At 46.4% G+C, this 27,839-nt stretch overlaps 1 protein-coding gene across 1 annotated transcript in view; it reads left to right on the top strand.

Annotated features, from left to right (window-relative positions):
- Positions 1-224: 224 nt before the first annotated feature.
- SLC22A18 (solute carrier family 22 member 18) overlaps positions 225-27,839 on the top strand; it is a 58,580-nt gene continuing 30,965 nt past the window's right edge. The window contains exons 1-4 of the mRNA XM_063158637.1: positions 225-702; positions 2,066-2,163; positions 4,200-4,345; positions 5,292-5,424. Coding sequence (XP_063014707.1) covers positions 547-702; positions 2,066-2,163; positions 4,200-4,345; positions 5,292-5,424 — 533 coding nt within the window. The 5' untranslated portion in view covers positions 225-546. The remainder of the gene's footprint in view (positions 703-2,065; positions 2,164-4,199; positions 4,346-5,291; positions 5,425-27,839) is intronic.

Genomic DNA, 27,839 nt, shown 5'->3' with positions numbered 1-27,839 from the left:
ATGCAAGAGTTGTCTTTGTTCCAGGATCTGTATAAACCTACTGGAATTGGAAATAGCTATTCTGCTGTAAGCCTCACTTGCAACCTCCAAAAATAAAAGCAAAGTGCCTTTCATGAAGGATTAAAACAGGCATCTCTCCTGAGCCACCAGAGGCAGTAAAAGTGAAGGAAGTGAAGCAGTTAAAAGAGTTGAAGAGCTTATCACATGCTCTTGTTTGGGGCAATGTTCACTTTCACTTTGCTGGGATACTCCAGCTGATTTTTGTTGTGATGGCGCTTGGGGCAGCGAGCCCACAAGGCTGAAGAACCAGATCTGTGGATTGATGCACGGTTACCTTTGATCCTGCCTAGCAGGCAAGCAAAGGGAAGAGGAAAGAAAGGAAGAAAGAAACATTAAATCCGTGGCATGCTGGCTCAGCACCTCTCACTGTAAGCTTTGAACTGTGCACAGAGTTTGTGCCCCTTATCTGCGCTTCACACTCGCAGCTAGCGAGTGCCTCCATGTCATTTTCCACCCCGTCCTGCAGCAAGCCATTCTGTGAGCACCATGAATGCAAAAACCAGCTCTGCAGGTGAGGAAGAAGCCTCAGGAATGAGCAACGAGACCCTGGGAGAGGCCAAAAGGCGGCAAGTGATCCGTGTTGCCTACGTGATTGCAGCCCTAGACCTGACCTTTCTCTTCATGCAGTTTGGACTCATGCCTGTGAGTATGGGTTCTCTTGTTCCACAGCATTTCCTTCAGCGCAGGGCTCTGTGGTTTTCCAGCAAAGCCAGAGGATAGTTTTTGGCAGGAAAGAGGAAAGGTATCCTTGAAACTGAAAGGAATACTTGGTATTCTTACCAAAGAGGCGGGCTGTGTCTCTGTCCAGGGTACAGCTAGGCCATAAAAGCTGATTTATTACCTGGGCTGCAGTAGCACCCAGAGCCCTTTCCTGGGTGAAGCTGATGCAGTTTGTATCTTCTCTCATGGAGTGTGAGAGTGACCCATCCAGCAGCTATCAGGAAGCAGAGGTTTCAAATCAAAGGGGGGTTTTCTGAGTGTGTAATTAACCAGCTCAGTGGGATTCATTGCTTCTTACTTACTGGACTCTTCTGTCTGATTTTATAGAATCAGTGAGGACTTCTGGTTGAAAAATACCTTTGAGGTCATTGAGTCCAATCAGAAACCTAACAGTGCCAAGTCCACCACCAAACCACGTCCCTGAGTGCCACATCTACACATTTTTGAGATACCTTCAGCGATGGTGATTCCACCACTTCCCTGGGCACTCTGTTCCAGTGCTTGACAAGCCTCTCAGGGCAGAAATATTTTGCAATATCCAATCTAAACCATCCCTGGCACAACTTGAGGTCATTTCCTCTTGTCCTATTGCTAGTTATTTGTGAACAGAGACTGACCCCAGCTGGCTACCAATCCCTTTCAGGCAGCTGGGGAGAGAGGTGAGGTCTCCCTGCACCTCCAGGCAAAACAAAAGCATGACACAACAAAAACATTAATCCAAAATAACTGCCCATTGGCCCTTCAAGGTGTGCATCTGTGTTTTTTGCAAGCTCAGGCTGTGGGCTTGCAAAGGCAATATTTGCTCATGTTGTACTTTCCTTGATTCTGGCTTGCTTGATTAAACAACAGCTCCAGAACTTTTCCATAGTTATCTCCCAGAGGGTGGATGGGCTGTTCCAGGTGCAGGGTCTGGAGGCAGGAAGGCATTTAAAACTTTCCTCATCCCCCTTAGCAGTCGCTGAATGTGTTCAGCTGTGTGGAGCTGCAAAGGTAAATGGTGATACAAACGTGCCAGCTGGTGCAAAATTGATGGGTTTGATCACATGTCCCTGCCCTTCAGGGTGTGGGACAGAGACATTTGGTCTTTATTAAGCTGCCAGGGTCTGGCCAATGAACATTTCCTCTGTAGGGGTAGGGAACTGAAGGAAGTGGTTGTTTGGAGCTGTGATCCTTTCCACACAGATATTAAGATGTTTATTCATAAATACAGCCTGCTTCTTTTCAATTTATTTGTTTTTTGTGGGTTTTTGTTTTGATTGTTTTTTTTTTTTTTTTTCGTTTTTAGTACTTGGCAAAGAGCCTAGGTTTGGATTCAGTGGGGTTTGGCTATCTCCAGACCATCTTTGGTGTCTTCCAGCTCGTGGGAGGTTACATTTTTGGAAGGTAAGTGAGAATGATTCTCATGACCCTTCACATAGCTGAAAAAGGCCAGGCATTTTTTATACTTTCATAAAAATAATTTCTTTCTGGTTTGTGGTCCTGTTGAAAAGTTTGAGGATTTCATAATGAGCAAGGGGAAAATAAATGCTATTATTAGAAAATACTGCAGCATAGAAGCAGCCTTTATATTAACTTAGCTACATTTTAATGACAAACATTTAAGTGTAACAATATCCTGGGAATGGGCTTAAACCACCAGTCCTCAGAGCCCAGGACCTAACAGCTTAATTCTGAAAATGTTTTATAGCCATGTGTAACCTTAGAAATGTTTTGTGACTGGGAAAGAAAAAACAAACAAGAAACCCAAAAAACAAATCAAAACAAAAAAAGAGGGTATTTATTGATGGTAAGTAGAGCTGTCAATTACAATAAGTGAAGATGGTGTCATTTCACCAGCTGAATTAATCTGCATCCTTGTTGAATACAAATTTAGACTTGCATGGACCTTTAAGAACTTCTAAGAATCTTTTAAGAATATCTATAAACTCAAGCTATCAAAATAAGAAAAGAGTGGAAAATATTTGGGTTTTCTGCCCCTTTACCCCGTGAAAAAGACTCTCCTGTTCCTAATGAAATGCAAATAGCCCTAAAAAATTGAGTGGTGGGAGAATACATTCCTAAAGACCAAGAAAAATAAAACCCTGAAAGAAATGTGCATTTCAGTGACAGAAACTAAAATGGGACAGAGAAAATCTAACTTCTCTTCTTGATCCTGCTACTGATCAGCAAATCAATAAATGGATAGGAGCTGCTGTGTGCTGCTTCAGTTTACCTGCAGGAAATTTACTTTCTGGCTGATGTAGACTGGGGGCTCTACAGGATCCTCTGGTACTTTGTGTGGCACTTTGTGGATCTGATCTCAGCCCTTGGACACATTTTCAAATAAATAACAGCAACATTTGATTCTACAGCACTGCTTGGCAGAAAATGCATTTCTAAGAATGGAGATGGTGCAAAGGGCCCACTTTTAATGCTTTTCCTATTAACACACAAACCTAGAGTAGTATTTCTGTCCTGGATCTGGTGCCATCTGAAATCTGGTTCTCCTCCCTGCATGCCATTCACTAATATCCAGAGTCACTGCTGAAGGGAAGGAAAATGGCAAAATCTGACTGGGACTGAGGGTGTCCTTTCCCAGACTGAAGCCAAAATTTACAATGCAAGTTTGAGATAAAAAGGATTTTTCTAGACATAAGTCTGTTTTGATGTCAGTGTAGGGACAGATTAAGTAGAAAAGAGGAAGAAAGGGGGAAAGAGAATGTGTTTCTTAGCTCAGTTTTTCGTGTTCTTGCTTAATGCTCCTAAACAGACATGAAAAGATAAAGCACTGTGTTTACTTTTAAGCAACAAAACAAAAAAAATCCCCACTCCCCACATCAACAATGTAATGATTTGTGGTCTTCAGGTTACAAACAGCAAATGTAAACTGCCCTGGCTTACATGTAAACAGCAAATTTTTGACCTGTACCTCTCCCTCAACACAAAACATTTTAATTACTTAAGCTTAGCTCTGTTTGTATACCAACCCTGGCATTTTTAGGGGGTTGTTCCTCTTAGTGTAAACACAGCTAATTGCTATGCAAGGTAATATTCATCTGCTAACTGTAATATGCAGCTTAAATAAAGGGAAGGAAGAAGGAATCGTAACAAGAAACTCTGTCTAAGGCTGTTTTATGGTCATCTTAGCCCCTGTTGCTCAGAACCTGTTCTGTGGTACTCTCAGACTTTGTCCAACTTGAGCTTTTTGGAGTTGAATTACAGCAAAGACTTGGAGCTGGGTCAAAGCCTGATCCGACTGGGGTTTTGCCTGTTTGTGTTTTGGGGCTTGGGGAGTTTGTGGTTGTTTGTTAGTGTGTTTAGTTGTGGTGTTGTTTTTTTCCCTTAAATAGGAGCAAAACTGATTTACTGTTGAGAAGGATTTAATTTTGTTTTTTAAACCTAAATAGAAAACTGACAACCTTGTGCCATTTCTGTACCAGGTTTGCAGATCGATTTGGTGCCCGAGCAGCTTTAATTCTCTCCTGTGCATCTGGAAGCTTCTTCTTCCTGCTCATGTCCTTCTCCACCAACATCCCCCTCCTCTTCCTCTCCAGGCTGCCAGGAGTGTTCATGCATGGGATACCAGGTAAGGTCAGTCAGGGATGAGTAGCTTTCCAAATTGCTTTTCCTGCCTGATTCCCCCCAGTTCTGGCTTGTTTTAGGGGAAGCCAACAGGTCCAGCAGCATGAAGGAAGGCAGGAGGAGCATGGGATGGTCCTCAGGGGTGAAATGGTGGGAACATGAAGCAGCAGGTGGAAAGCAGTGCTTATTAGTCCAAGTTCCAGGTCCATCTTCCTGTAGAATTTTGAGGGAATTGTTTGGCCTTGATCATCCAGGCCCAATGGGTGCAAGTCACTTACTGGCAGCAGTGTTACCCCAGACTTTTCAGCTGCCTTCTTGAAACCAGGATATTTTACACAAAAGCTTTTCCCTTTCTCCTGGTAAAATGAACATACTGGTAAAAATCAAACATTATTACAAATATACTTTCCATTACCCACCAAGCTGTTCTGTTTTGGCTGATATTTCCTATATTTTTCATGTGAAAGACATAAACTTCAGCTGCTAGAAGTCCATGTAACTCATGCAAGAGGAATCAGGTTGATAATGCTTCCTGTCACTTGTGAAGGGGTTTATTTGAGTGGTTTGAATGGTTCTGTTTCTCATGACTGCTGGGGCTGTTGTGTTCAAAACTGATGGACTATGGGGCTTCCAGAGGAGATTGACAGTCCTTATTTGGGAGCCCTCTTCCATGGAAAGTATGAAAATTAAAAGCTGGGGAAATTGCCTGTAACCAGAAACCAGCCCAGAAAAGTTTTAATTGGGGGAAAAACCCAAACAATCAAAAAAACCCCCAACCAACCAACAAAAAAAAAAAAAAAACCAAAAAAAAAAAACCAAAAACCAAACCAAAACAAAAAAAACTCATACAAAAAACCCCAAAAAGCTCCTAATGGCTTAGCAATGAAACCATGGGAACTACTGGGGGATCTGCTCAGACCCTGTGGTTTAATTTTTTTCCCCCCCTGTAGGTGCTCAGAAGGTTATTACAGATGTGACCACTCCTTCCCAACGTGCTGGTGCTCTGGGGAAGCTGGGCTTTTGCTTTGGAGTGGGCATCATTACTGGCTCTGTCGTGGGCGGTGTTCTCTCCACCAAATTCGGGTGAGTGATCCACTTGTTTGGTACTGATTTTGTTGCAATCACTGAGGGAGCTGCTAAGGGATATCCTGCTGCTCTAGAGCTTTTGATGCTGTCTTACTGCTGGTGGCAGTAGAGGACCATACCAGAACTCTACATTTTGCTTTCTGTGCTGCTACAAAGAATACTCCCCCTGTTTTCAAGGAGATCTTGTTGAAAATCTCACCTTCTGCTTACTTAAGTACATTTTAAAACAAACTAGATTGAGAAGTGGATTTTGTCTTTCTGCTGATTGTCTTGTCTTTGGAGCTGAGTGTGCTGAAAGAGCATTTAAGGAATGATATTGTACAACTGAGAAGTGGAAATCAGTAGCAATGTGGAACTTGTGGAGAAAATGGTGAAAATGTGTTTGGGGGATGCTCAGTATAGGGCAAGACTATGGGAAAGGAGAAGGCAAGCTTGGGACAGTGGGGGAAGAGAGTGAGGAGGTCTAACCCTCTCAGAGCAAGATGAAGCAGACACCTGACAATTCCATGTTGGCTCTCCACAGCCTGGCACACCATAGCAGGCTGCCACCTTCTCTTACATTCTGCAGAAGGAAATAAATGCTCAGAAGCTATGGTGTGGGCAGAGAATTTTGCAGGCAATGAAATGCATGTGGCTGTAATCTCCTTGGAGGATTCCCCAGCATTGCTCTGGTGGGGGAAAAAAGTCCCTGGTGGACATTCAGGTTTTTGTTTTGCTCTGCTTGTCTTTACTATGGATGCTTGCCTCTGCAGACTCAGGTTAAAATAACTCTACAGCATAGGATAGAGGGTAAAAATCACTCCCGTCCTTGTCCTAGTGCCATAAGCTATGTGAACTGTGTATGGCCATGCATCTCCTGGGTGTTTTGCACAGGGGATTGTGATGTGGAGTGTTGTGTGTTGCTCTCTGAATCCCACTGTGCGTTCAGGCACTGCAGAGATGCAATTTAGTGTGTGAAATCCTTTCACAGGTTGAGGAGAATGCTGTAACCTCAGGGAGCAGCCCTAAAACCTGTTGGCTGCTCTACCTTGGCAGTGTTGGCCAAGTGACACAAAACTGATCAGGAGGATTAGTTTTGTAGTTATGACATGGTTACATAAAAATAAAATTAGGGACATACATAATATTAACTGATCAGCATTTAAAGGTATTTATAGGTGTTGCTGGCTGAGTGCTGGTTTTAGTAAGTATTATTTTTAACCAAGTACAGTGATTGTAGACATTTATGTGTTAACTGAAAGTAAAGGTTACCTCAGTTCTCAGTTTTGGTTATATGCCCATATTTAAACATCAACATAGAAGCATCATTGCTATCTAGCAAAAATTCATGGGGTTTCACTTTCCAGTACGTGCATCAGTCACAGGTTTATAGAAAAGAGGCAGGGGAGGGACTCTCCTGTGTCATTTAATTATTCAGGGACATTGACTGGAAGGCAGCCTAGCTTTTGCATGTCAGGTGCTGTCAGACAACGGGAGGCTTCCACACTCCTTGCTCACTTTGAAACCTTCTGGACCTTAAACTTTGTGTTTGCAGCACAACGCTGAGAAAAGTGAACCTTGTCCGTAATTACGGGAGCGTGAGAGCGCTGCCCGTGGAAAAGGAGCTAGCAGCCTTTCCCGAGCAGGGCTGGCTGGTTTCCCTCGCGTCCTGCGGAGGGCAGCTCCAGCCCGCTGCTCCTGCCCGGCACTCGGGGCTGCTCTGCGGTCCCATGGCAGGGCTGGGGACAGCAGCACCTGCTCCTCTCCCTGAGCATCTCTGCATCCTCCTGGAAGGACGACAGGAATTTCTATTCACACGGGATGAGCTGTGCTGGCAGCATCCTGATGTGCACAGAGGCTGATAGGATGGGATAAACAGCAGCTTTAGGGTTAGGAAGCTGCTCTGGGGGTTTTGTACCAAGGTTTGCTGCAGCCAATCCCCAGTGTGCTTAGCTCCTCTGCCAGGTGTCAGTGCAGAGATTAGAGGAACAATGCACCGGGCTTTAGGTGTTTTGGTGCCGGTGGAGAGCAGGAATTCAGCCGAGAGCAGCTCTGTGCCACGGACAGCCCCGAGCATCGCCATCCCCTCCGGCTGTGCCCGCCGCAGGAAGGAGCGGGTGTGCCCTAGGGACATGCCCCAGGCTCCCTGGCCTTGCTGCTGTGCCCCACAGCCTGCTCATCCTCCCTCCCTCTTTCCCACATGTGTACAGGAAGGCTCCAGCTGCACTTGGAGCTGCGTCATCACTTCTTTTTTTCTTTTTATTTATTTTTTTTTTTCCCCAGAAGAATGACCCAATCACCTTCCATTGAAAAAGCATTTCTGCTGTGTCATGGAAGAGCAATACTGGAGATTTCTGTCCACTCTGTGTTCTTTGCTTTCCCTCACCACAAAGCTGGCCAGCATTCCCCATGTGTTGTTGACAGCATTATTCATATGTTAGCAGTGCTTTGTATACAAGAGAGGGAGTAGAAATCACTCTCAGTTTCTCAGCTGATGTCATTTTGGTATTATTCTTCTGTATTGTATTTACCATTGATGTATTTGACCTAAAGAACTGGTCTTTTATTGTTTTCTTTGTTGGAATAATATTTGTCAACCCTTATTTATTAAGGGAGCCCTGAGGAAGTTGAATGTCTTGTTCTGATTTGCATAGGATTTTTTGGATGTTAGTTCCTGACCTTTCCTAGTAAACTGCAACTGCCAGCTCCAGCCCTTCCTCTTCTTCTCTTTGAAGTGCTACATTTCCCCCTGCCCTGTTTTCCAAAACTTTGCTGCTCAGGCAAATTTCACCACCTGAGGATGAAGTATAAGCCAATTTGTTAACACAAGCAGTAGTAACCATTTAACCATTTGGAAAGTGTTTTTCTGTTTGCATGGGTGGGGTTTTTTTGGGTTTTTTTTTTTTGGGGGGGGGTGTCTTTTTTTTTAATTGTGTTTTCTGGTAATTGATCGGTTGGGTCAGGACTGTGGATATAAAACACCTTCAGCTTGAAAATAACTCCTGTAGTTCAGCTGAGGGCTACTCAGGTTCTTGGGGAATGAAACTCCCTAGCAGTTCATCCACCAAAGGGGACTAAGGAAAGGATTTCTGTTTGCACTCCTGCAAACAACTTCTGCAAAGCTGTTGTGGGGCACTGCAGGTGAGTGCATCCCTAAAGGAAGGTGATTTGGTGCTTGCAATAGACTTCTGTGCCAGCCCTCTGGGTGAAAGGTGGAAGTAGGCAGCTGGATTAGTTTTCAAAAGTGGAAAGATGAGTCTAGGTAGTTAATTACAGAGATTTCATCCTTTCTTCTGGGACTATGATTAATTACATCTGGCTGTTTTTTTCTTTCCTTCTAACAAGGCTGTAGAGAATCTCTGCTGCATCACCCAAGAATTGTTTGCTTTCTATGGACACGGAGAAGTTTCTTCATTTTAGTGACTCAGCTGTAGGCTTAAATCTCCTGGAGCAATTATTCTTTTGATTACAGCAGGCTTTGGGGATAGTTTGCTGGGATTTTTTTCCCCCTGGCTCTGCTATTACCCTTCTTCCTCATGGGGAAAAGAAGGAGCTTGTTTGCCTGGAGTAGGGAATTGCATTTTTTTAAAATTTTTTTCAAAAACCCATTTGAACAAAGTCCTCTGGCGGGGAATTTCTCATGGCTTCGTGGCAGAGTGGAAAAACTGTGGGTGTTGAAAGGACTGGAGGTTGGGATCTGGGAAGGCGGGTGGGAGCACGGCAAAGGGTGAAAGGGTTGTGCTCCATTTCGGGACAAAGCAGGGCATTCTGCTTCTGGGAGCTGCTCCTGCTCCCTTCCAGCAAAAACTCTGATGTTTCTCTGCCTGGGATGATGCTGCCCAGCCAAGCGGCAAGGACTGGTGACGCTTGTACAGGCATTGCTTTGTCCTTTGTGTCAGGGCACTTGGGAGAAAGGGAGGCAAGTCATCCATAATCTGCAATGTGGTCTGTCACTGCTGGCTGAGCTCTGGCAGGAATGGGGACAGAAGAGGAAATGGGCTGCTTGTCAAGGAGCTGATGGCTTGGGAAAGGTGCAAATGCCCTCAGCTGTGGCCTTCTCTGAAAAAACAAAACAGAATCTGAGGGTTTTTTCTTATCACTTACTCTGCATGGCAACTGTTTTAATTTGGGAGACATGGCCCCAAAGTTTATCTGTAAATTCTGTGATAGAGGACCATGGATATTGTCCTTCAACAAGCTTGTTAGTTCAGAAGCCAGGTTTAGGGCACTTCTGTCCTCTATTCCCAGCACCAGAATTTTCTAGTTCTGATAACTTATTAAACCTGTTCTTGAACCTAAGAAATGCCTCAGTGCACTTTGGGTGGAATTCATCTAATCTTAGACATCTGCAGGGGAGACAGCTACACCTAAACTTGCTGTTCAGACTCTGTGGTTGACAGAGAGGCACAGGTGGTTCTACAGCATCCTTTACCTCCTCATGAAGCAGTTCTGAAGCAGCTCAGGGAACCATCTGCTTCCTAAGCTTTTTCTTGCTTGACCCCCAAGTCCCAGGACACATTTCTGGCCATCAGCACACCATACCTGTGGCCAAGAACCTGTGGAGTTTGATGCTGGATTGTGAACTTACCAAAAGCCACCAGGATGCAGTTCTGAGTAGTTTTCTGTCTCTGCTGCATTCATACAACAGGTCTGCACTGAGCTCTTCCCCAGCTCTTCCTTCCCACATCTAGGCCACCAATTTTTAAGTTTGGGTGCCCTGGCTTTCTGCCATGTACCCACTGGAAGATAGCACTGTCACTGCAAAGGTGCCCCTGTTCCCCCTTAGCCCACCCTCAGTGAACTTGGCTCTTCTGTGCTCTCCCTGGCCTGAGCTCCAGGGGAGGGAGGTGTGATGATGGAGCCAGAGCTCCTCCTTGGTCCTTCACCCGCAGGTGGGGCCCTTTCCCAAGGGAGGAAGAGTGGGGTTTAGAGCAGGAGCCGGCGGCCTGTGCCTTGTGGCTGCCCTCAGGGAGGGCTGGGCTTGGGTTGAGCTAATGGGGGGGATGTTGGCAGCCCCTTCCTCAGCCTTATCAGGTGTGTGCTCTCCATTTTCCTCCAAAACCCTCGTTCCCACTCAGCCTTCTGCAGGGATTGTGTTGGGAGGGCAGTGAGTGAGGCTGTGCCAGCTCACAGGGGATGGACACCTGCCTCTTTTCCCCATAGCACCCTCCTACCTCCTGAGCATCTTTAGAGGTTTGCTGCTTCATTTTCCCAAAGCAAATTGTGAAAATGCATTTTAGAAAAAAAAAAATACCCAGAGCTTTCTCCTGTGACTGGTTTGTGCTGCTTACAGAGAGCTGAGGTTTAGAGGCTGCTAGAGATTGACTAGAGCCATGGGAAGAGGCACTCCTGGCAGGATTTGCCTGGTTTTCCTCCATGGGCTGACAGCAGTTATCCAAACAAACAAGCAGATAGAAAATAAAAGGCAGAGGGATGTGGGTATCTCCAGGGGAGCTAAGGAAATTTCCCTGCTGCCTTTTCCAGCTTTCATCATGCCTGTGCACCGGGGGAGGCTGCCCTGCCTCGCACCTCATGCCTGGAGTCAGAGAGTGAGGGGGCGGCGGGCGAGCGAAACCCCGCTCCGTGTGCGTGGTCGCCAGATCGCAATCAACAGCGTGTGTGTGTTTGTGGAGTCAGCTCTGCTGAGCAATTATGGGTGTTTGAACACTGCTCCCCTCCCCTGATGCTTTGAAAGCCCTGGGTGCTGTGCAGTGCAGAGCCCTGCCTGGTCTGTTGTTAACTGCATCCCTTCTAGGCTGTGAGAAGTGGTGGCTGATTTTTCTTGTTAAGCCTGGCTTAACAGCCCCAAGGAATAAGTAAAAAGTGGGGGCAAGAAACCCACAATGAAACCAAAATGGGTATTTTATGAAATGGCACAAGGTATTTTAGGTCTGGCCTTGCTAGCAGAAGTCGAGTTGGAGGGCTGGACATGACCCTCACAGCCCAGGTTGCACAATGAGGCAGTGTCTGCTCATGACTCACTAGAGCTTCATCTGCTCTTCCCACTCCTGGACTATTTCATGACTGGGCAGCAAATCCAGCAGTATCACTGGGGATTGAAATCCAGGAAAATACTGTTTTCTTTGTTAACAGAAAATAGAAGGTACAGAATAGCTTGTGGTTAAGTCCCTGAACTGGGATTTGGGACTTGGCTCTGCTGTGATTTTCCCGTGATGTGAGTGTTATCCCGTCCCTCTGCACTGCTGTTTCCCATGCATAATACAGGGCAATGAGATAGTGTTTCCTTCCCTCATCCAATACATTTACAATATTGCTATTTAGATCACACAGCCTTTGGGATGCAGACTTTCTCTATCACAAGGTATGCTCATGCAAATATATCTACTACCTTGAGGGAATACATCCTGCTTTTCCTGGATGTATTCTCTTTTTCATCCCCTGGTGCCCTGGGCAGGCAGAGTCCTTGTAAGCCAAATTACCATCCCATTTTGGGGGGCTTGTTTCTCTTTTTGCGGGTTTATTTGATGGTTTTTTGTTTTTTTTTCCCCTTTTTTTCCCCCTTTCTTTCTTAGTTGTTTGTAAAGAGTCAGTGCCAGGTTAGGGGTTTTTTTTGTCTTGGAAGAGTCCCAGAGGCTGAGCCCAGCAAGACCTAGCAGAGGGACCTCCAGGGAAACGTGAGGTGGCCCTACCTTCCTCCCTTTGTGTTTGTGCATATTCAAGCGGCCAGCCCTCTCCTTTACTTCTCCTAATCCTGTTGATTCAAAGGGTCATGCTTGTGTTTCATTCTGATCTGCTTCAGTGAACAAGCCCAGCTTTGTGGCGAGGCCAGGGCAGGAAGGATGTGGTGCTTGTGTGGGAAGGACTATCAGACAAGGGAGGGAGGGAAGGTCGGGATGAACGGAAATGTGCGGATGTGGCATGTGAAGGGTGGGCTGGGAGGAGTTGAGACTCCTGGAGTTAGGGAGATGAGGAGTGAAGCTCTGCAGGAGACAGACTTAGACTTTAGATGTATTGTGTCACCTGGGGCAGTAAGATTAGGGCACCAAGGGGCCCTAGGGCTTCAAGGAAGGCGTGTTTCCAAAATAGACCTTCATTTGCCACAGGGGAAGAAGGGACAGCACACCCACTGCTGCTGCTCTCCTGCCTGAAATGTGCCTGCTGTAAAGGATGCGTGGAAAAGCAGCCCTTTTGCACAGCTTTGGTCTTGGCTTTAAAGCCATCCCCCGTGCTTTTCTTGCTGCTGGGTGGCTGGAGAGATGCAACACCTCATTGTCACAAGGTGCCAGTTCACTTGTGGGCCAGGCTGAAGGGCAGACTGCTTGAATAGGGTGTTTAGAATGAAATGGAACAGGAGTGACCTTCTCATGAACTGCAGCAGCTTCCACAGTCCCACCCAGGGCTTTTGTTGGCTCTTGGTCTCCTTATGAAACCCTGCTCACGGCCACACCAGCAGAGCCAAAGGTGTGTCAAGCATCTGGGCAGTGGACATGGCCAGAGGGCAAAGGAGTTTCTGAATGGCCATCTCCAGGCTACTCCTGGCACTCACTTGTTTTGGCTTGTCTCTCTCACCTGACAAACCATGGGATAGTGCAGCCAAGTGAGAAGGTATTTCCAGCATCAGAAACTTCTTGGTGCTCCTCAGAGTCCTGTCAGTGAGCAGCTGGAGTGCGTGGAGCTACTGCAGGCAGCCCTGCCTGGGGATGGATGAAGAGAGCACCAAGGATTTATGGGTCAGGACTAAAGGGAGGGCAGGACAAATGACATTATAGTCTGGGTCTGCTGTAGGCCATCCAGTCAGGGTGACAGAGCAAATGGCATCCTCTATTCAGATAGGAGTGGTCTCGTGTTCAGAAGCTCTGGTCCTGGGAGGGACAACAAAACTGGTCATAAGCAATGCAGGAGGGGAGAGAACTCCCTGCTCCAAGGCGTACAGGAGCCAGTGAGGAGAGGTGTTAGGCTGGACCTTGTTCTCAGCATAGGAAAGGATGATGGGGAAGGTGAAGCTCAGGCACTGCCTTGGCTGCAGTGATCATGGAATGGTGGAGTTGAGAACCTCAGTGCAGCAAGGAGGGTGCAGAGCAACCTGCCTGCCCTGGGCTTCAGGAGAACAGGCTTTGGCCACCTCAGGGATGTGCTTGGTGAAGTGCCATGGGATAAAGCCCTGGGGGGAAGAGGGGTCTGAGCAAACTGGTTGATATTCAGAGATCACCTCCTGCAAGCTTAGGAGAGATGTATCCCAACAAAGCTGTCAGGCAGAAATGCATGGATGAACAAGCAGCTCCTAGAAAAACAGAGGATGTCTGGGGGAAGCCTTCTGAGGGTGGAAGCAAGGACAGTTAGCCTGGGAGGAACACAGAAAGATCATCTAGGTAGCCAGGGATCAGGTTAGGAAAACAAAAGCCCAGAAAGGATTAAATCTGACCAATGACATAAAGAGCAACAAGAAAAGCTTCTATAGGCACATGGCTGATGATGGTGGAAAATGTGGACCATCTCCAGAAGGAAGGAGACCTGGTTCCATGGGATATGGAGAAGGCTGAGGTATGGATGATGTTTTTGCCTCAGTCTTCACTGGCAAATGCCCCAGCCGCACTGCCCAGGTCAGAGCTGAGAAGCCAAAAGCAGGAGCTGGAAGAAAGAACCTTCTGCTCTAGAAGGCAAAGCTCAGCATGACCCAGCAATGTGCACTTGCAGCCCAAAAGGCCCGCTGTGTCCTGGGCTGCATCAAGAGAAGTGTGGAGAGAGGTTGAGGGAGGGGATTCTGCTCCTCTGCTCCACTCTCAAGAGCACCTGGAGAGCTGCATCCAGCTCTGGAGGCCCAAGCATAAGAAGGATGTTGGGGAGGGCCACAAGGGCTGCAGCACCACTGCTATGAACACAGCTGAGAGATTTGGTGGTTTTCAGCCTGGGGGAGACTCTGGGGAGACCTTAAAGCACCTTCCACTACATAAAGGGGGTCTATAAGAAAGATGGAGGGGGAGTTTTCACTTGGGCATGTAGTGACAGGACAAGAAGTAATGGCTTTAAATTCAAAGAGGGCCAGCTTAGGTTAGATGTTAGAAATAAACTCTTTACTGTGAGAATGGTGAGACACTGGCACAGGCCTTGTGGGTGCTCCACCCCTAGAGGTGTTCAAGGCCAGGGTGGATGGAGCTCTGAGCAGCCTGATGTAGTAGGATGTACCCCTGCCCATGGCAAGGGTTTGGAAATAGGTGATCTTCAAGGCCTCTTCCAGCCCAAGTCATTCTATCAAATGCTCTCTAGCATTCATATCACAAGCTCCTGACTGCTTGTGCTGAGCCCTGTGCTGTGCCAAGCAGTGCAGGAAATTACCATAAGCACTGCTGGCAAACAAAGATGCTGATCCAAGAGGAGGGAAATGCTCATGGTGGGGTCTGAGGGGCGAGACACTATGGTGGCAGTCCATTAGTGCACTGTGTGTTGAGCTAGCAATGTGTCTGTGCCTTAGGACACACTGCTAGCTGAAACACTCCCAGTTTGCCCAGTCAGCATCTGCAGGTGGCAAAATAACCTCTTGTGGGTTGTATCCCACTTGGGGGGGATATGCAGCAGCAGATTTGGAAGAGTAGCATGTCTTGTTATTAGCTATTGCTTGGATGGCCTGAGAGAGACAAAAGCTTTATATGTTACTTGAAATTATTTGCTTTGCTTTATTATCATGTAAGGGGCTTGGCTCTGCTCTCCAGCTGCCCTCTTATGCAGAAGCAGTTGCCAGTGTTTCCAGAAATTACTGTGATTTTCTTCATCTCCTACTTGGCACTGACTAAAGTGGATTTTCAGCAGACAGGAATTCAGCACTTTTGGAAGTCTGATCCATTTAAGGTAGTTCAGGACCTGAAAACTGTGAGAGTTTTTGAGAATCAGAGGTTTCCTTGTTTAGCTGCTATTACAGCAACTCTTGCTTCGATTTTAATTTATTTTTCTTTGAGGAGAGGGGATTGCATGTCCAAGCCATTGTGGTCTATATGCAGTATTAACTTTCTGAGTCTCACTAAATGTTCCTTTATTCCATTATATTCTCAGCTAAAACTTTTGGTCTAATTACATCTTTACAAAACTTCACTGTGAATCCCTTTGAAATCTGCACCATTTTTATGGGATTTGGTTCAATTCTCTTTTACCCCAGGGTATGTGATCTGAGACATACTGAAGTCATTGTGTTTCCTTTGAGTTTGGTTTTAAATCAAGCTCCGGGTAAAGAAATTTGTAGAGGAAGGAAGGAAAGCCCCAGAAACCTAAAAGATTCCTGTAGGATATGCCTTTAAAAGACCCTGAATAATTAGAAATCCCCTAGGAAAAGCCATCTGGGGAACATCTGAGCAATGCTTACAGGAGGCCAGAGTCTTAAATGCTGTTCTGAGACTTTTAAAAAAGGGGAGATGAAAGACAGTAATGGTTATTAAAGCTGAGGATGTTCATGCATCAGATGTTTAAACTTACTTCCTACAGAAGCTTGGAGAGGTTTTTTCTTATATAAAGCTGTATAACAGATTCTGTCTTGTGTGTGATGGGTTTTTCCCCCCTTCCCTTTCCAACTGTCCGGACACAGTTGGATATGAGACAGATGATAGATCAATTCTTCCGGCTAATGTTTTCCAGTGCAGTCCTGGTGGTTTCCCAGTCTTTCAGGAATTCCTTTTCATGACAGAAAGAGGCCTTCTTTTGAATCTAGTGATGTTTAGAAAATAAATTTTTAAAGCATTTGTTGAATGACTCCTTTTGGTAACCGGAGGCGGCTGTGGTTGGTGACACCAGGCTCACACCTCACCCTACACCCACATGTGTTCTCATTGCATGTGATTACACGGTCTGGGATGTGTAATTGCCTGATTGTAATCTGTACACCCTAACAAAAGTTGCATCATTTTGATTTTGCCTGGGTGCTGTGTGGCAAGCACTTTGCAGACAGAGACTCTTGGCCCTTGAAGGATTATATAATTTTCCCCTGTACTTTTGTATAAAGTCAGTTTACTATTTTTTAATTTTTTTTTATTTCTTGGAGATGAAGGTTACAACAGCTACAAGAGTACATTCAAGGTGTAAAACTGCTCTGAATAGCAGTGGAGCTGAATTGTTTAATTTTTTTCAGAACACAAACTCTTCCTTTAATATTGCAGCATCCAGTGTGAGCAAATGCTATTTGTTCTTCTCCAGCTATGCTGGTGAGTGGCTGGGTGCCCACTGGGAAAGCAATGCAGAACCCTGTGCATTAGTCACTTACCTCAGCCTAACAGGACCCAAGGTCAGATGATGGAAAAAGGAGTGACAAATACCTACCCGGAATAATCCAGCTGGGAGATAAGGCCTCACCTCTCCCTGGAGGATGTGCAGGGAGCTCAGTGGTGGCACCCAGTGAGGGGGAAAGCGCAGGAATGCAAGTGGCACTCTCTGGCAGGGCAGTGAAGCCATCTGATGGCACACTCAGGCTCTCTCCTACTGGGAACTGGGATCTATTTCTGGGCTTTGGAAGAGAGCCATCCAAAAGTAAATGTTTAGTCAGCCTTGCAAGCTGTCTGAAATGCATGACGTGCCTGTGACAGGGTGATTTTATGGGGATCAGGCTGACCTTTCTTTGTCAAATGTGATTCTGCTAGAAAGAAAATCTACAGACAAAAGAGTTGATAAGGTGTGGGAGAAGTTTAGTTGTCTGTTCTTGAAAACTGAGCTGCAGGGCAGAAAAGGGAGTCTGCTTCTTCTGCAAGCATTCATAAAGGGCATGGCGGGGCTTTCCCTGACATGCAGGTTGTACCCTTCAAAACAAGCCCTAAATCTGGGGATTTGGCACAAAATTGGGATTTGCTGCCAATATTTGTCTCACAGGCATTCAGAGTGGAGGCACTGGGCTTTGAGTTAGGGCAGGCTTCTTGCTTTGCCAGGAGCTGTTCCTGTGAGGGCAGGGAGAAGGGACTGCAGAGACAAGCTGGGCTTGGTCACAGCGCTGAGGATGCTGTGGCTGCTGGAGCAGATGGGGATGCCAGGGGACAAGAGCCAGCCCTTGAGGGGAGCATGGTGGGCCCACAGCAGGGCACTGGGTGCTGTGGGGTGAGAGGAACACAGGGCACCAGCAGTTGGGCACAATGACTTGGCCAAAACCAGGCTGAAAGTAGAAAGCCAAATCTCCAGACTTTGGCTTTTGGAAACCTGTAGCTCCAACTGTGGGCTGGGTTTGGGGCTGGGTTTTACTTCATCTGGGAGAGGAGAGAATTACAAAATGTGGATCTGGGTTCAGGTTACCGTTCTGCTCCCCTGGGCTATTCCAGGTGTTCAAATATGAACTTTTGGCCCAGGCCCATCTCTAATTAGGCATATTCTTTAAAAGTATTTTCCTTTCTTGGCTCCTGTGCTCTTGGCTTGTCTCCACTGGCCCTCTTTGCTGTGCTAGAGCACGGTTTGCTGGGTATATTAATTGAACTGTTTACACACCTGGTTTCCTGCAAGAATAGACACCTAACTCCTTCTTTTGAAAAGACAAGCCCAGAGGCTGTAAACAGGGATTGTGCTATGTCTGGAAAAGCTGAACTGCTGCTTATCTGCACTCCCTGGGGCTGTGGGAGCAGCAGCAGCAGCAGCTGCTGCAGACATGGGTCAGTTGAGCACAGAAACCAGCCTGCACACTCTTCCCACCAGTCCTGTCCTGCCGCCCAGCTCAGGTCCCCTTGCAGCTGGAGCGTCACCTTCTTTGCAGGGTTATTCCCTTTTGTTGTGGCAGTGACAGGAGAGGCCCCAGCTGGCATTTGGGTCAGCTCAGATGCAAATTTTGTCTTGTGTGTGAAAGCTGGAGTGTCATCCTGCAGTTATGTCCTGTGCAGGATGGCTGAGGGGACTCTTCCTCTCTTTTGATGGCTTTACTTTCCAAGGTTAGTTTCTGATGAAGCTCCCCAAAAGCAGTGGTGTGTTCATCACCCATTTTACTTTTCTAGTCATGGCCAGGGGACATCTTTCCTAAAACATTGTGTGGCTCAAAGAATGGCTCTGGAAAACAAGGTTGGTAAGACTAGTGTGGTGCAGGGCAGGTGGAATCATCCCTCATGATCTCTTTGGGTTTAAAAGGTATGAGCATAAACATGTGCCATTGCACAATTTTTCTTTCAAAGTATAAGAGGATTACCTTAAAATACGCTGATTTTTGTGGTTGTGCTCTCCACCCCTGAAGCCTGCAGCTGCTGTTTTAATGAGTGAGTTGAATTTTACTTTGCTGCTTCATCTCTTTGCTGAACATGACCTGCACTTCAGCTGGAAGGTACCAGCTGACCCCAGCCATGAGCTGGGAAGGTTGGTGTGCTGTGCTGCTGGTGTGGCACAGGCCATGGAGTGTGGTGCTAATGAGCTGGCCCTTGGAATCTTTAACTCCCTGCACTACTCAAGGTTTCCAAATCTGATGAAGGCCTCTGGAGGAGTCCCCCCCAAGGCAGGCCCTGGGGAAGGGGCATGCAGATCAACGGGCTGGGAATAGGGAACAGGAAACAAGATGCACCTTAGGGCAAAATTTGATATCCAAATTCCATTCCAGCTAGGAATGGCAAGTGCTGCTGTTCCCAAAGCACTGGCCTGGACTGGTATTATTCCAGCAACCTCCAAAGCAGACACAAAGTCATCCACTGGCGAATGCAAGAAGGCATGATAGCAGCTTTTTGCTGCTTGTGCTGTGGGAGAACACCAGCAACTCTGCCCAGGAGCAGCACAGCTCCCCTAATCACCCAGCAAGCAGCGACTTTGTCGTTGAACTTTATGTTGGCGCTGATCCCTGCTTGGCTGCTGAGTGTTGGGTACAGGCCACGAGTGATACAAGCTGTAGGGGCTGGGAAATGTCAGCTCTGGAAAAGGGGCCTGAAAGGACAAAGGTGACAGGTACTTTTGTCCAGGCTTGTGTCAAAACCCCTCAGAGAGGAAGAGAAGGCTTATGCTGTCGCCCTGCTCACCTTCCCTGCTGTGCAATCAGGCCCCTCTGCCAAAATCAGGAATTGGGGTTTTGCAGGAGCCCGGTGGCAACCTGCAGCCAGTGTGCCGCGGCACAACCGCTCACGCTGCGCTCCCTGCTCCTGCTAATGCTATCAAATCAAGCAGGAAATTATTTTTGGAGCAGTGGAGCATGTTGAAACCCAGCAGAAGGCAGCTGTTTGCGTAACCAGAGTTGTGGGAGAGCTGCCTCCCTTGTTGCCAAGCACTCGACTTCCTATCCTGGTGAGAAACGGCTTCCCCGCTCCCGGCAGCGTGAGCGAATCCCCTCAGGCTTGGGAGGCTGGGCTTGGTCCAGCATCCATCCTTCCTGCAGCGCCTGCTTCACCGCTCTGAAAGCCCCCAGATGCTTTTTGGGGTGGGGGGTGTCTGAACTGGCTGATTCTTACTCCTTAGATCACTGCTCAGCCCTCTCCTTAAAAACAAGCTACCCCCAAAATGAAGGGTTTTCTCTGGAATTTCAAATGTGTTTCGGTTATCTCTCAGCAGAGGTCCATGTCTGGCAAACAGCCCATGCTGGAAAGGAAACAATAGCTCTGCCTCAGTCTGATCATCTGCACCATGTGTTTACACCCTGGCTCCATTTCCAGCACCAGTTTGGTGCCCTGGCAGCACACACAGTCCTTCACAAGGATGTGCCCTGGCATGCAGCTCCTCTGTCTGGCTGCACTTCAGCACCTCCTTTTCAGTGTAGCTCTTTCAGAAGCTCCCAAGTGTCTAACGGGGCTAGGGTTGTTGTTTTTTTTTTTTCTTTTTTGTTTGGCGAGGGGGCTGAGGGCATGGTCTTGGCATGCTGCTTCTTTTTCACTCTCTAGCAATACCGTTTCTGCCTTTTCTTGCTGCTCCATCACTGCAAGCTGGTGTCCAGGCACTGACCTCAACTCCACCTGTATATTGATGTTTCTCTTACCAAAACATGTCTCTCACCCTGGGCTCTACCTGCCTCTTATGCCCTCATACCAAAGCAGAAATAAATCCTTCAGCACTTTAGTGAAATGCTGTGCCCCGTAAAATGGCATTGCTAATGTGAGCTGTGGGATTGCGTTAGCCAGAAAGAATGAGATAAAGCCATGGCTGCAGAGATGGGGCTTAAATTCCTGCCCCCAAACTGTGATGCTGCTGTATAGAAGGGAAGGACCAAGTCAGTGCAGAGAGGTTTCGAAAGCCACCCTGTGGGTATAAAGCCTTTTTTGTTTGTGGAATTATTATGTCACCCCTCAGTCATGCAAATGTCGCCCCAGAAGAAAGACTTCTTCACATTGGTGCCCTGTTCTGGAGAAGTCCCTCCCTGATTATTCATGACCGCTGACTCCTTCAGCCATGTACCCCTTTCCTGAGGGCTGCAGGGTGGAAAGAAATTCCCTGACGTTGTGAAAGGCAGGAAAAAATCCAGTGTACCCGAAATGACTCAGTCTGAAATATTTATGGCTTTTCAATAGGGTAATTAAAATCTCATGCAGCCCAGTTATGGTAAAAAAAAGGTGTCTGTCCTGTGCCAGGCTGTAGCTTGTAACAGTGACATGAATGTATGTCAGCAGTGAGAGCTGGGATGATGGACAGGGTGATTTCCATACTCTATCAAAGTCTTGGTGTTAAGCAGATTAAAAAATAATTTTTAAAGCCACTGTTATTTCACTTAATCATAACATTTCAGCACAAGTGCTGAACAGCTTCTGTGTGGTTTGGTACTAGATGATGGAGCCTTTTGTTTCTGTCTGTTCCATTCATGTCTACATTTGCAGCTATCTAATGTTTTGCTATCTAGGGCTGTTTAGCACATGATTTTAGTTGAAGATCCAATTATTTTCCCCTTGCCACTTAATTGGTCCCTGTGGCATCATTATTCCTTGTGCCTTTGGTTTTGCTTTGTTTGGTTTGTGAGGGACACAGCACTGAGTGGGAACACCCTTGGAGACCTCCCAGCTCCATCTTGAGCGTGCTTCCTGCCTTGTCTTTCAGCTCTCTCTCTTTTCTTTGTCCCCTCCATTGGCCTGAAGGGATGAAAGAAAAAGCTTTGAAAAATCTCCTGTTTGGTGGCTGCTTTATCTGGTCACTCAGGCTTTGCCTGCTCCAAAGCCATCCTTGGTCTGCAGTGCTTTAGCCCAAATTTTTTGGGACCTAAACTGAAGCATGTATCTATTAAGATATACCCCAAAAGGGAATTGCATTTCCTGACAATAAAATCCAGACAATGAAATGAAGTTAGCAAGAGCCTTAGAGGCAATGAAAACAGAGGAACAGCTGCAGAGTGTGAGGAGCAGTACATTAAAATTATCAGTTTGAAACTCTAAGGTCAGTCCCGTTTCCTCAGATGAATACCATAGCTGTGTCTGAATGGTACCTCTATTTCTTTGCTGATATTTTACCAAAGTGTTGCTGTAGGGAAGGGTTTAATTTTACTTTGTCACCTTATCTCTGGGAACCACTTCAGTTCCGTTTCCATGACGTTCCTGAGAAGCGTAAGACTAGAAAGGGATTTATTGTGTCTTTGAACTGCCTTTTGCTCTGAGGAATGAGGATATAATTGTAACGTAGGAAGGACAAACTGAACATGTTCAGGCTTGTCCTGCCTGATCTTTCCCTGTTGCTTTTTTTTCCTTTGCCCCTTGCAGCTAGCACTCATGACTGGGACTTTCCAGCCGATAAAGTCTTGGCTGGCCTCAGGGCTAATTTGCTCCTGGCAAAACCAGCTCTCTGGCCAGCTGGATGTGCGGTTTCTTTTGATGCCAACAGGACCAGGGTTGGCCACTCTTTTTCTGCCAACAGAACATGCATCTCTCACTGTTCACATCTGTGGGATGAGTACAGAGGGAGTCTCAGGCAGATGGCTTTCATGTTCCTTCTGGGATAAATTTTTCCATGTGTTTGTTGATCTTTGAGTACTCTCTTCTCTCTTGGTTATGTTTGGATTTTACAAGAAGTAAGTCTGGGGAAGAAATTAAAGGTATATATAAACTAGACTTAAAGCAACTCACAAAGAATATCCCCAGAGCCTTCAAATTCCATGGTGCTTTGCTTTTAGGACATCATCGTATTAGTGTAGTTGAAATACAGGGTTTGTTGGCTGTGTCTGTAAATACAATAAGTTGTGCTCAGTTTGTGTAACTTAATTTTAAAAAATAACCCTTGTCAGAGACGTCTACTAGACTTGATCTGAAGCAGGGATTAAAAGTAAATGTGTAGGTACCAAACTCACCACCTCTTGTACTCAACTGCTGCTATCTGATAATTCACTGAAGAGTAGTGAATTTCAGGTCCTTTCCTACTGCTAATCCCTATCCCTGTGCTCTGGCTGGGCTCTTTGTACTGGATTTTGATGTCATGTTGATGGGGATTGGCAGCCATCACACCTGTGCTGCTGATGTTTGGCCTGATCTTAAACCATTTTCATTTTTACTGACTTTCATCTTTTCCATGATGCCTGCAGTTGATCTTTTCCAGCCCCTTTTCCATGACAGCCCCTGCTGCAGGCAGGATTGCAGCTTTTATTACTAATTCCTCAGGATCTTCATTGCTTGTTTTACTCTCACCCTGTGGTTTTTACTCAGTCCTTCCTCAGACAAGTTTCCACTGACTCAAATTCATGCTTAAATTGAGTCAGGGCTCTAGGATGTGTCCCCGGGGCGAAGGCTGTTCCTGGGGCACCTGGTTCTTGTGGAGCTGGGCCAGCTGACACCAGTGTGCAACATCAAGGCTCCTGGGGAGGAATTCTTGGAACAGTAATAGGGATGTCACACATTTTCAAAATCAACATGTGTGTGCATCTCTCGTAAGTGGTGTTGTAATGTGTAGGTGCTGCTGTTGTGTTGTCAGGGTGCAGCGAGACACAGCAAGCTGTGGGTTCCCATTGCATCACTGTTGTGGCTGGGGCAGAAATGGCTCTTGGGGGATCCAGGGAAAAGAAAGAGGAGAGGAAAACTGTGGTGCTCTGGTCTGAGCACTAAACTTGCATGTGAGACACCTGATTTTTAAGGCTTTTTATTTCTACCGTGGTCTTTATGGAATCTTATTAGGGCATTCAGGTTTTCTGTGAGTACATCCAGGCTGTTTGCACCACCACTACCCACAGGGATATTATGAAGATAAATTGTTAGATTTAAAGTGTGGGGGTGTTCAGCTGCCATTGCATTGGGTCTACTTCTGTAGGTAAGAAAGGAAAACTTTATAACAAGTCTCTTACAAGGACTGATGCAGACCCGGGTCTGGGGATTGTGTGCTTTGGACACCCCAGTATTTCCCTGGTGCTGTACAGATGTACGTCCAACAGGCTTGGCAGCACTCTGAAGTCTTTATTTCCATGGTTTTGCCCTGCTGAAAGTAGAATTGATATGAAATGAAAATGTAATTTTTTCCCCTGTGCACTGAAAAGAAAAAAGCCAATAATCTCAAGGTAAATAATTTCCTAATCAATAAGTTTATCTGTTTAAGTGGACCTCTTTGGTGTACTGAAAGCAGCCAGCTTCTGCAAGGCTCCAGGATACCACAAACACCAGTCTGAAATCATCAGCGCTCCTGGCCACTAAATAACATGGCCCCTTGCTGCCTTCATAGCACCTGAAATACAGGTGTTCCCTAGGATGTCCTGCCAAAGAAGTGTGTGGCCTCTGGCTCTGGCACCACCAGATGGCTTGAGATGTAAATATTGCAGCCACAGCAAGCCCCAAGCGTGCAGCGGGCGGGCGCTTCACCCCGCACAGCCACAGCCATGGAGCACCAGAGGTTCCCAAACTCCTCTGCAGACAGCTGGCAGCTCACACCTCCCTCACCCCTCCTGGTTTCCAATTAAATTGCTAATTTGCAATTAAATGCAACTAAAAATACGGTAAACACTCTGCTCCCAGTTTTCCACACAAGTCTGTCAGGTAGCTGGCTGCCGCTGCCATTGGGCGGTGAGCGGAGCGGGCTGTGCCGCGAGCGGGTGGCTGGGTGGAGAGCTGCCCGTGAGGCTGCCTAAGATGTGGTTCCCACTGAGTGCTCCCACAAATACCAGTTCAGCATAATGCAGCTGATGCTAACTGGCATCCCTGTGGGTGGTCTCTGTAGTGGGGCCAAGATGAAACGTGGTGTGAAGAAAGAGCCGAGCTCTTTCTCTCCCTAAGGGGAGTTGCTCTCACTGAGAGCGAAGGTGTGGGAGGCAGAGCTCGGGATGCAATGCTGCAGCAGCTCTGCAGTTAAAGGATGTTCTTGTTCAGGGCTTTGGCAATGCTGGAATCCACCAAAATACCTAGGATTTATAGAAGACCTGGCAATTACGTTTGACTGGTATGAAATGCTTTCAGTTTGCTTTCATTCATTGCTCCAGAATGTGCAAGCAACTTTAGTTAATGTTGAATGTGCTTTTTAACCCAAATAATTTCCTACTATGCTAAACAAAGTAGTTGAGAATACCTCCCTCAGTGAGAAGTTTCTTAGCCATTCCTTGGCTAGGGTTTCTCCTACCAAATGTGCAGAGGAGAAAGCTACTCCAATTTGCAAATGCGAAACCCAGAGCAACCTCCTTTCTGAATATATTTAACATGCAGAAACCATTGTCATTATGGATGAGGGAAACAAAGTACTTAATTGAAGGAGTTCAGTAAACAGAGCAGCAGTGAGACCACTCCTGGTTAGAGCATAGGAAGCCTGCCCAAACAAGCAAACTGTGTGCCTTCAGTTAATGGTTTCGCCCATTATTGAAATGGAGTGACTCACTCATCTCATGCAGATGCCTCCTTTTGGGGTCAAACTCTTCATGAAATCAATTCAGCTGCCCCACAGCCCTCAGGCTCTGTCTTTGCTGGAGAAAGGATTGGTTTCAAGGGCCTGTTGTGCAACCAGAGAGGTTGCAGTGGGATGCTGGAAAGTCTCCCACCTGACCCTTGAAATGCCTTATTTGTGACTTTTGGGTATTAGTGTTTCAACACTGCTTCCCATACAAAATTAGTCCTAATATGTCCTATTTCATTAAAAGGTCTTACTAGACAAAAGGTGCTGGAGCCCTTGATGAAGCATGGCAAGGTTTTTCACACCTTGAGGAGGGAGGTGTTGGCTGCCACTGCTTGTTCCAAGGCAAGATCAGTCTGTGCCATGCCTCTGGTAGGATGCTGCATTTACAGTTACTTACCTCAAGGTAAAGAATTAACTTGTTTTGCCAGGGATTACGTAGCTTTAAAATGTCATTCACGTGAGCACAGTACTGTTAAGAGATGAATTTTAAGTGTCAGACTTGGCTAGCCAACGACTTCTCTATTTATTTACCTCAAAGCCTGTGGGTGTGGGGTGTGGAGAGAGTCCTTGCTTTTGTGTGACACAGGGGTTGTTCTCAGGGATCACTGCAGCAGCATTGCTTGCAAAAGGGACTGGCAGAGGGAGAAGCTAGAGTGCCTTAGTGGGCTGATGCTGGGACACCTCCAAGATTGGCAAAATAGGTTGCTACCTGCAGCATCAGCCTATCTGCCCACAGTCCTGCTGTCTGCTTGCCAGAGTGCTGAGAAGGCACTCTGCAGAAAGCCAGAGCATCTGTTCTCTGTGTCTGCTTTTGGAAGGTGGGAGACGTCCTCTTGGAAGCAGCAGTCACTGTCTCACTCCTCGGTGCTAGTAAAAAAGGCAGTGGCTTGCCAGATCTCTCTCCATCCTTTCTTTGCCAAATCCTACCCCTTCCCCTGGCAGGAACTACCTGGACCCACCCCTCATCCTTGGGCAGCAAAATTCAGCTCTGCCCACACACTGCTCTGAGCCAGCTGTGAGTGAGTGAGTGCATCATGATGGGTGAGAGGTAACAGCTCCAGCCAGTGCCAAGCCTGCAGATCTTCCAAAGCCACTGCTGGGAGTCGAGACTTGATGTGCTGGAGTGCAGCTCAGGTTACTACAGCAAATCCTCAACAGTTTCCTGCCTAGCTGAGTCTTTTGGAGTCTGGAGCACTGTAACCTCATAAAAGCTGGAAAAAGCTTGAACTCATTCAGAGATTATTTCACACCACCTACAGCACTCTATGAAGTCAGACATGCTGTAACATATAATTAATGATGTGTTTGGTGGTGAGTCACTGAGTAGTCTAGCAAGCTCACCTTCAACCAGTCTGTGTGTGGGAGTCCTTACCCAGCAACACACCCAAACTGAGCATTTTAATAATTTACCACGTTCTGAATTTGGAAGAGTAGTTTTTGTTCCTTAATTAGGTAATTTAAACAAAAATACTTAAAGGCTTTACTACCTGTTAGGGAACAAACCAACATGAAGGAGAGGGTGGGGGAGAACCCCAAAATCTGTGTGTAATACTACTTTCTTTGAGGTATCCAAGAAAAAGGTTAAGAGATAGGTGACTGCATCTTTGTGTTATATTCAACAGTCACTTAATAAGGTACGTGAACACTTCTTGAACTGAAATGTGGCATTACCCTTTCCCAGCTGCATGTCCTCCCAAACACAAAGTGAGAGTTGTGCTTATTCTTACTTATTCTCTGGAATGTTTTAGGGTTGTAGGAAAAAAAGCAGCATTTTCCAGGGGATGAATGAGCAAATATGTGCCTGTCTGGCTTGTGACGTGGTGGTGGGAGACCCAGGTTTGATTCCCAGTGTACAGAAGGAAATTGCACTTGCCTCTCAATGTGCTCTAGTGTCCTTATCCTTTCTGTGACAAAAATCATAGTAAGAATCCTAGTGAAGAGCAAGAGTCAGACAAACTTGCATAATACTTCTCTGATTACTTTTCCAGCCTCCAACTATTTTCAGCTCAGGGGATTTCCTGACATGAATGAGTGAATATGATTCGTGATGCTTTAGTAATCTTCAGTGCATCATTCTTCTAAGTGCTTATCTAATCTCGCCTTGTACCTGTCCAAACCTTTTGCTTCCACAACAACAGTAGCAACAAACTCCACAGACCATCATGTTGCAAGAAGAATTAGGCCTTTCTCTTTCTTTTGAATTAGTCTTTGACAGTTTCATTTGGTGCTTCCCAGTTTTTGTGGTGGAAATTACCATGTCAGTCACTTCCTAACTGCCTGCTCCAGAAATAAGCAGTTCAGAAAGCATAATTTCATGTGTGAATTTAGGACTTTAGCCTGCAAGCATCTAATCAAACTTTAAATCTAATCTGTGTTATTACCCAATCCCTCAGCCCTGTGAGGGCCATATGCAATTTATGCAATTCCCCACTGGCTGTTCTTTTCCCCAATACTCTTTTAGTTGTATACTCTCAGGAAATTTTCTTACTTCACTGCTGTGCCAGATTGATCACAGGTTGAAGAGCACATGTCCCAGCCTCACCAGTGGGGTGCCTCTGATGTGAGCACTGACCACCAACACCTACTTTCTATCTCAGCCTGTCCCAGCTCATCCAACATTAGTTAGCACTGCTGGGATCACAGCCAGGTGTTGCAAGACCCCATTCAGGGAGCACAGCTCATACCTGGTCCTTGGCTAGACTTCTCCATTTCTAGGCATGCAGGGTGATGCTCTATAGAAGTGTGAGGCAAGCAATGCCTAAAACAACTAAAATCTTTTGGGGAATGCA

This window comes from Melospiza melodia, chromosome 6 (assembly GCF_035770615.1).
Source record: "Melospiza melodia melodia isolate bMelMel2 chromosome 6, bMelMel2.pri, whole genome shotgun sequence".
Taxonomy (NCBI): Eukaryota; Metazoa; Chordata; class Aves; order Passeriformes; family Passerellidae; genus Melospiza; species Melospiza melodia.
This window is presented reverse-complemented; position numbering and strand designations above follow the sequence as displayed.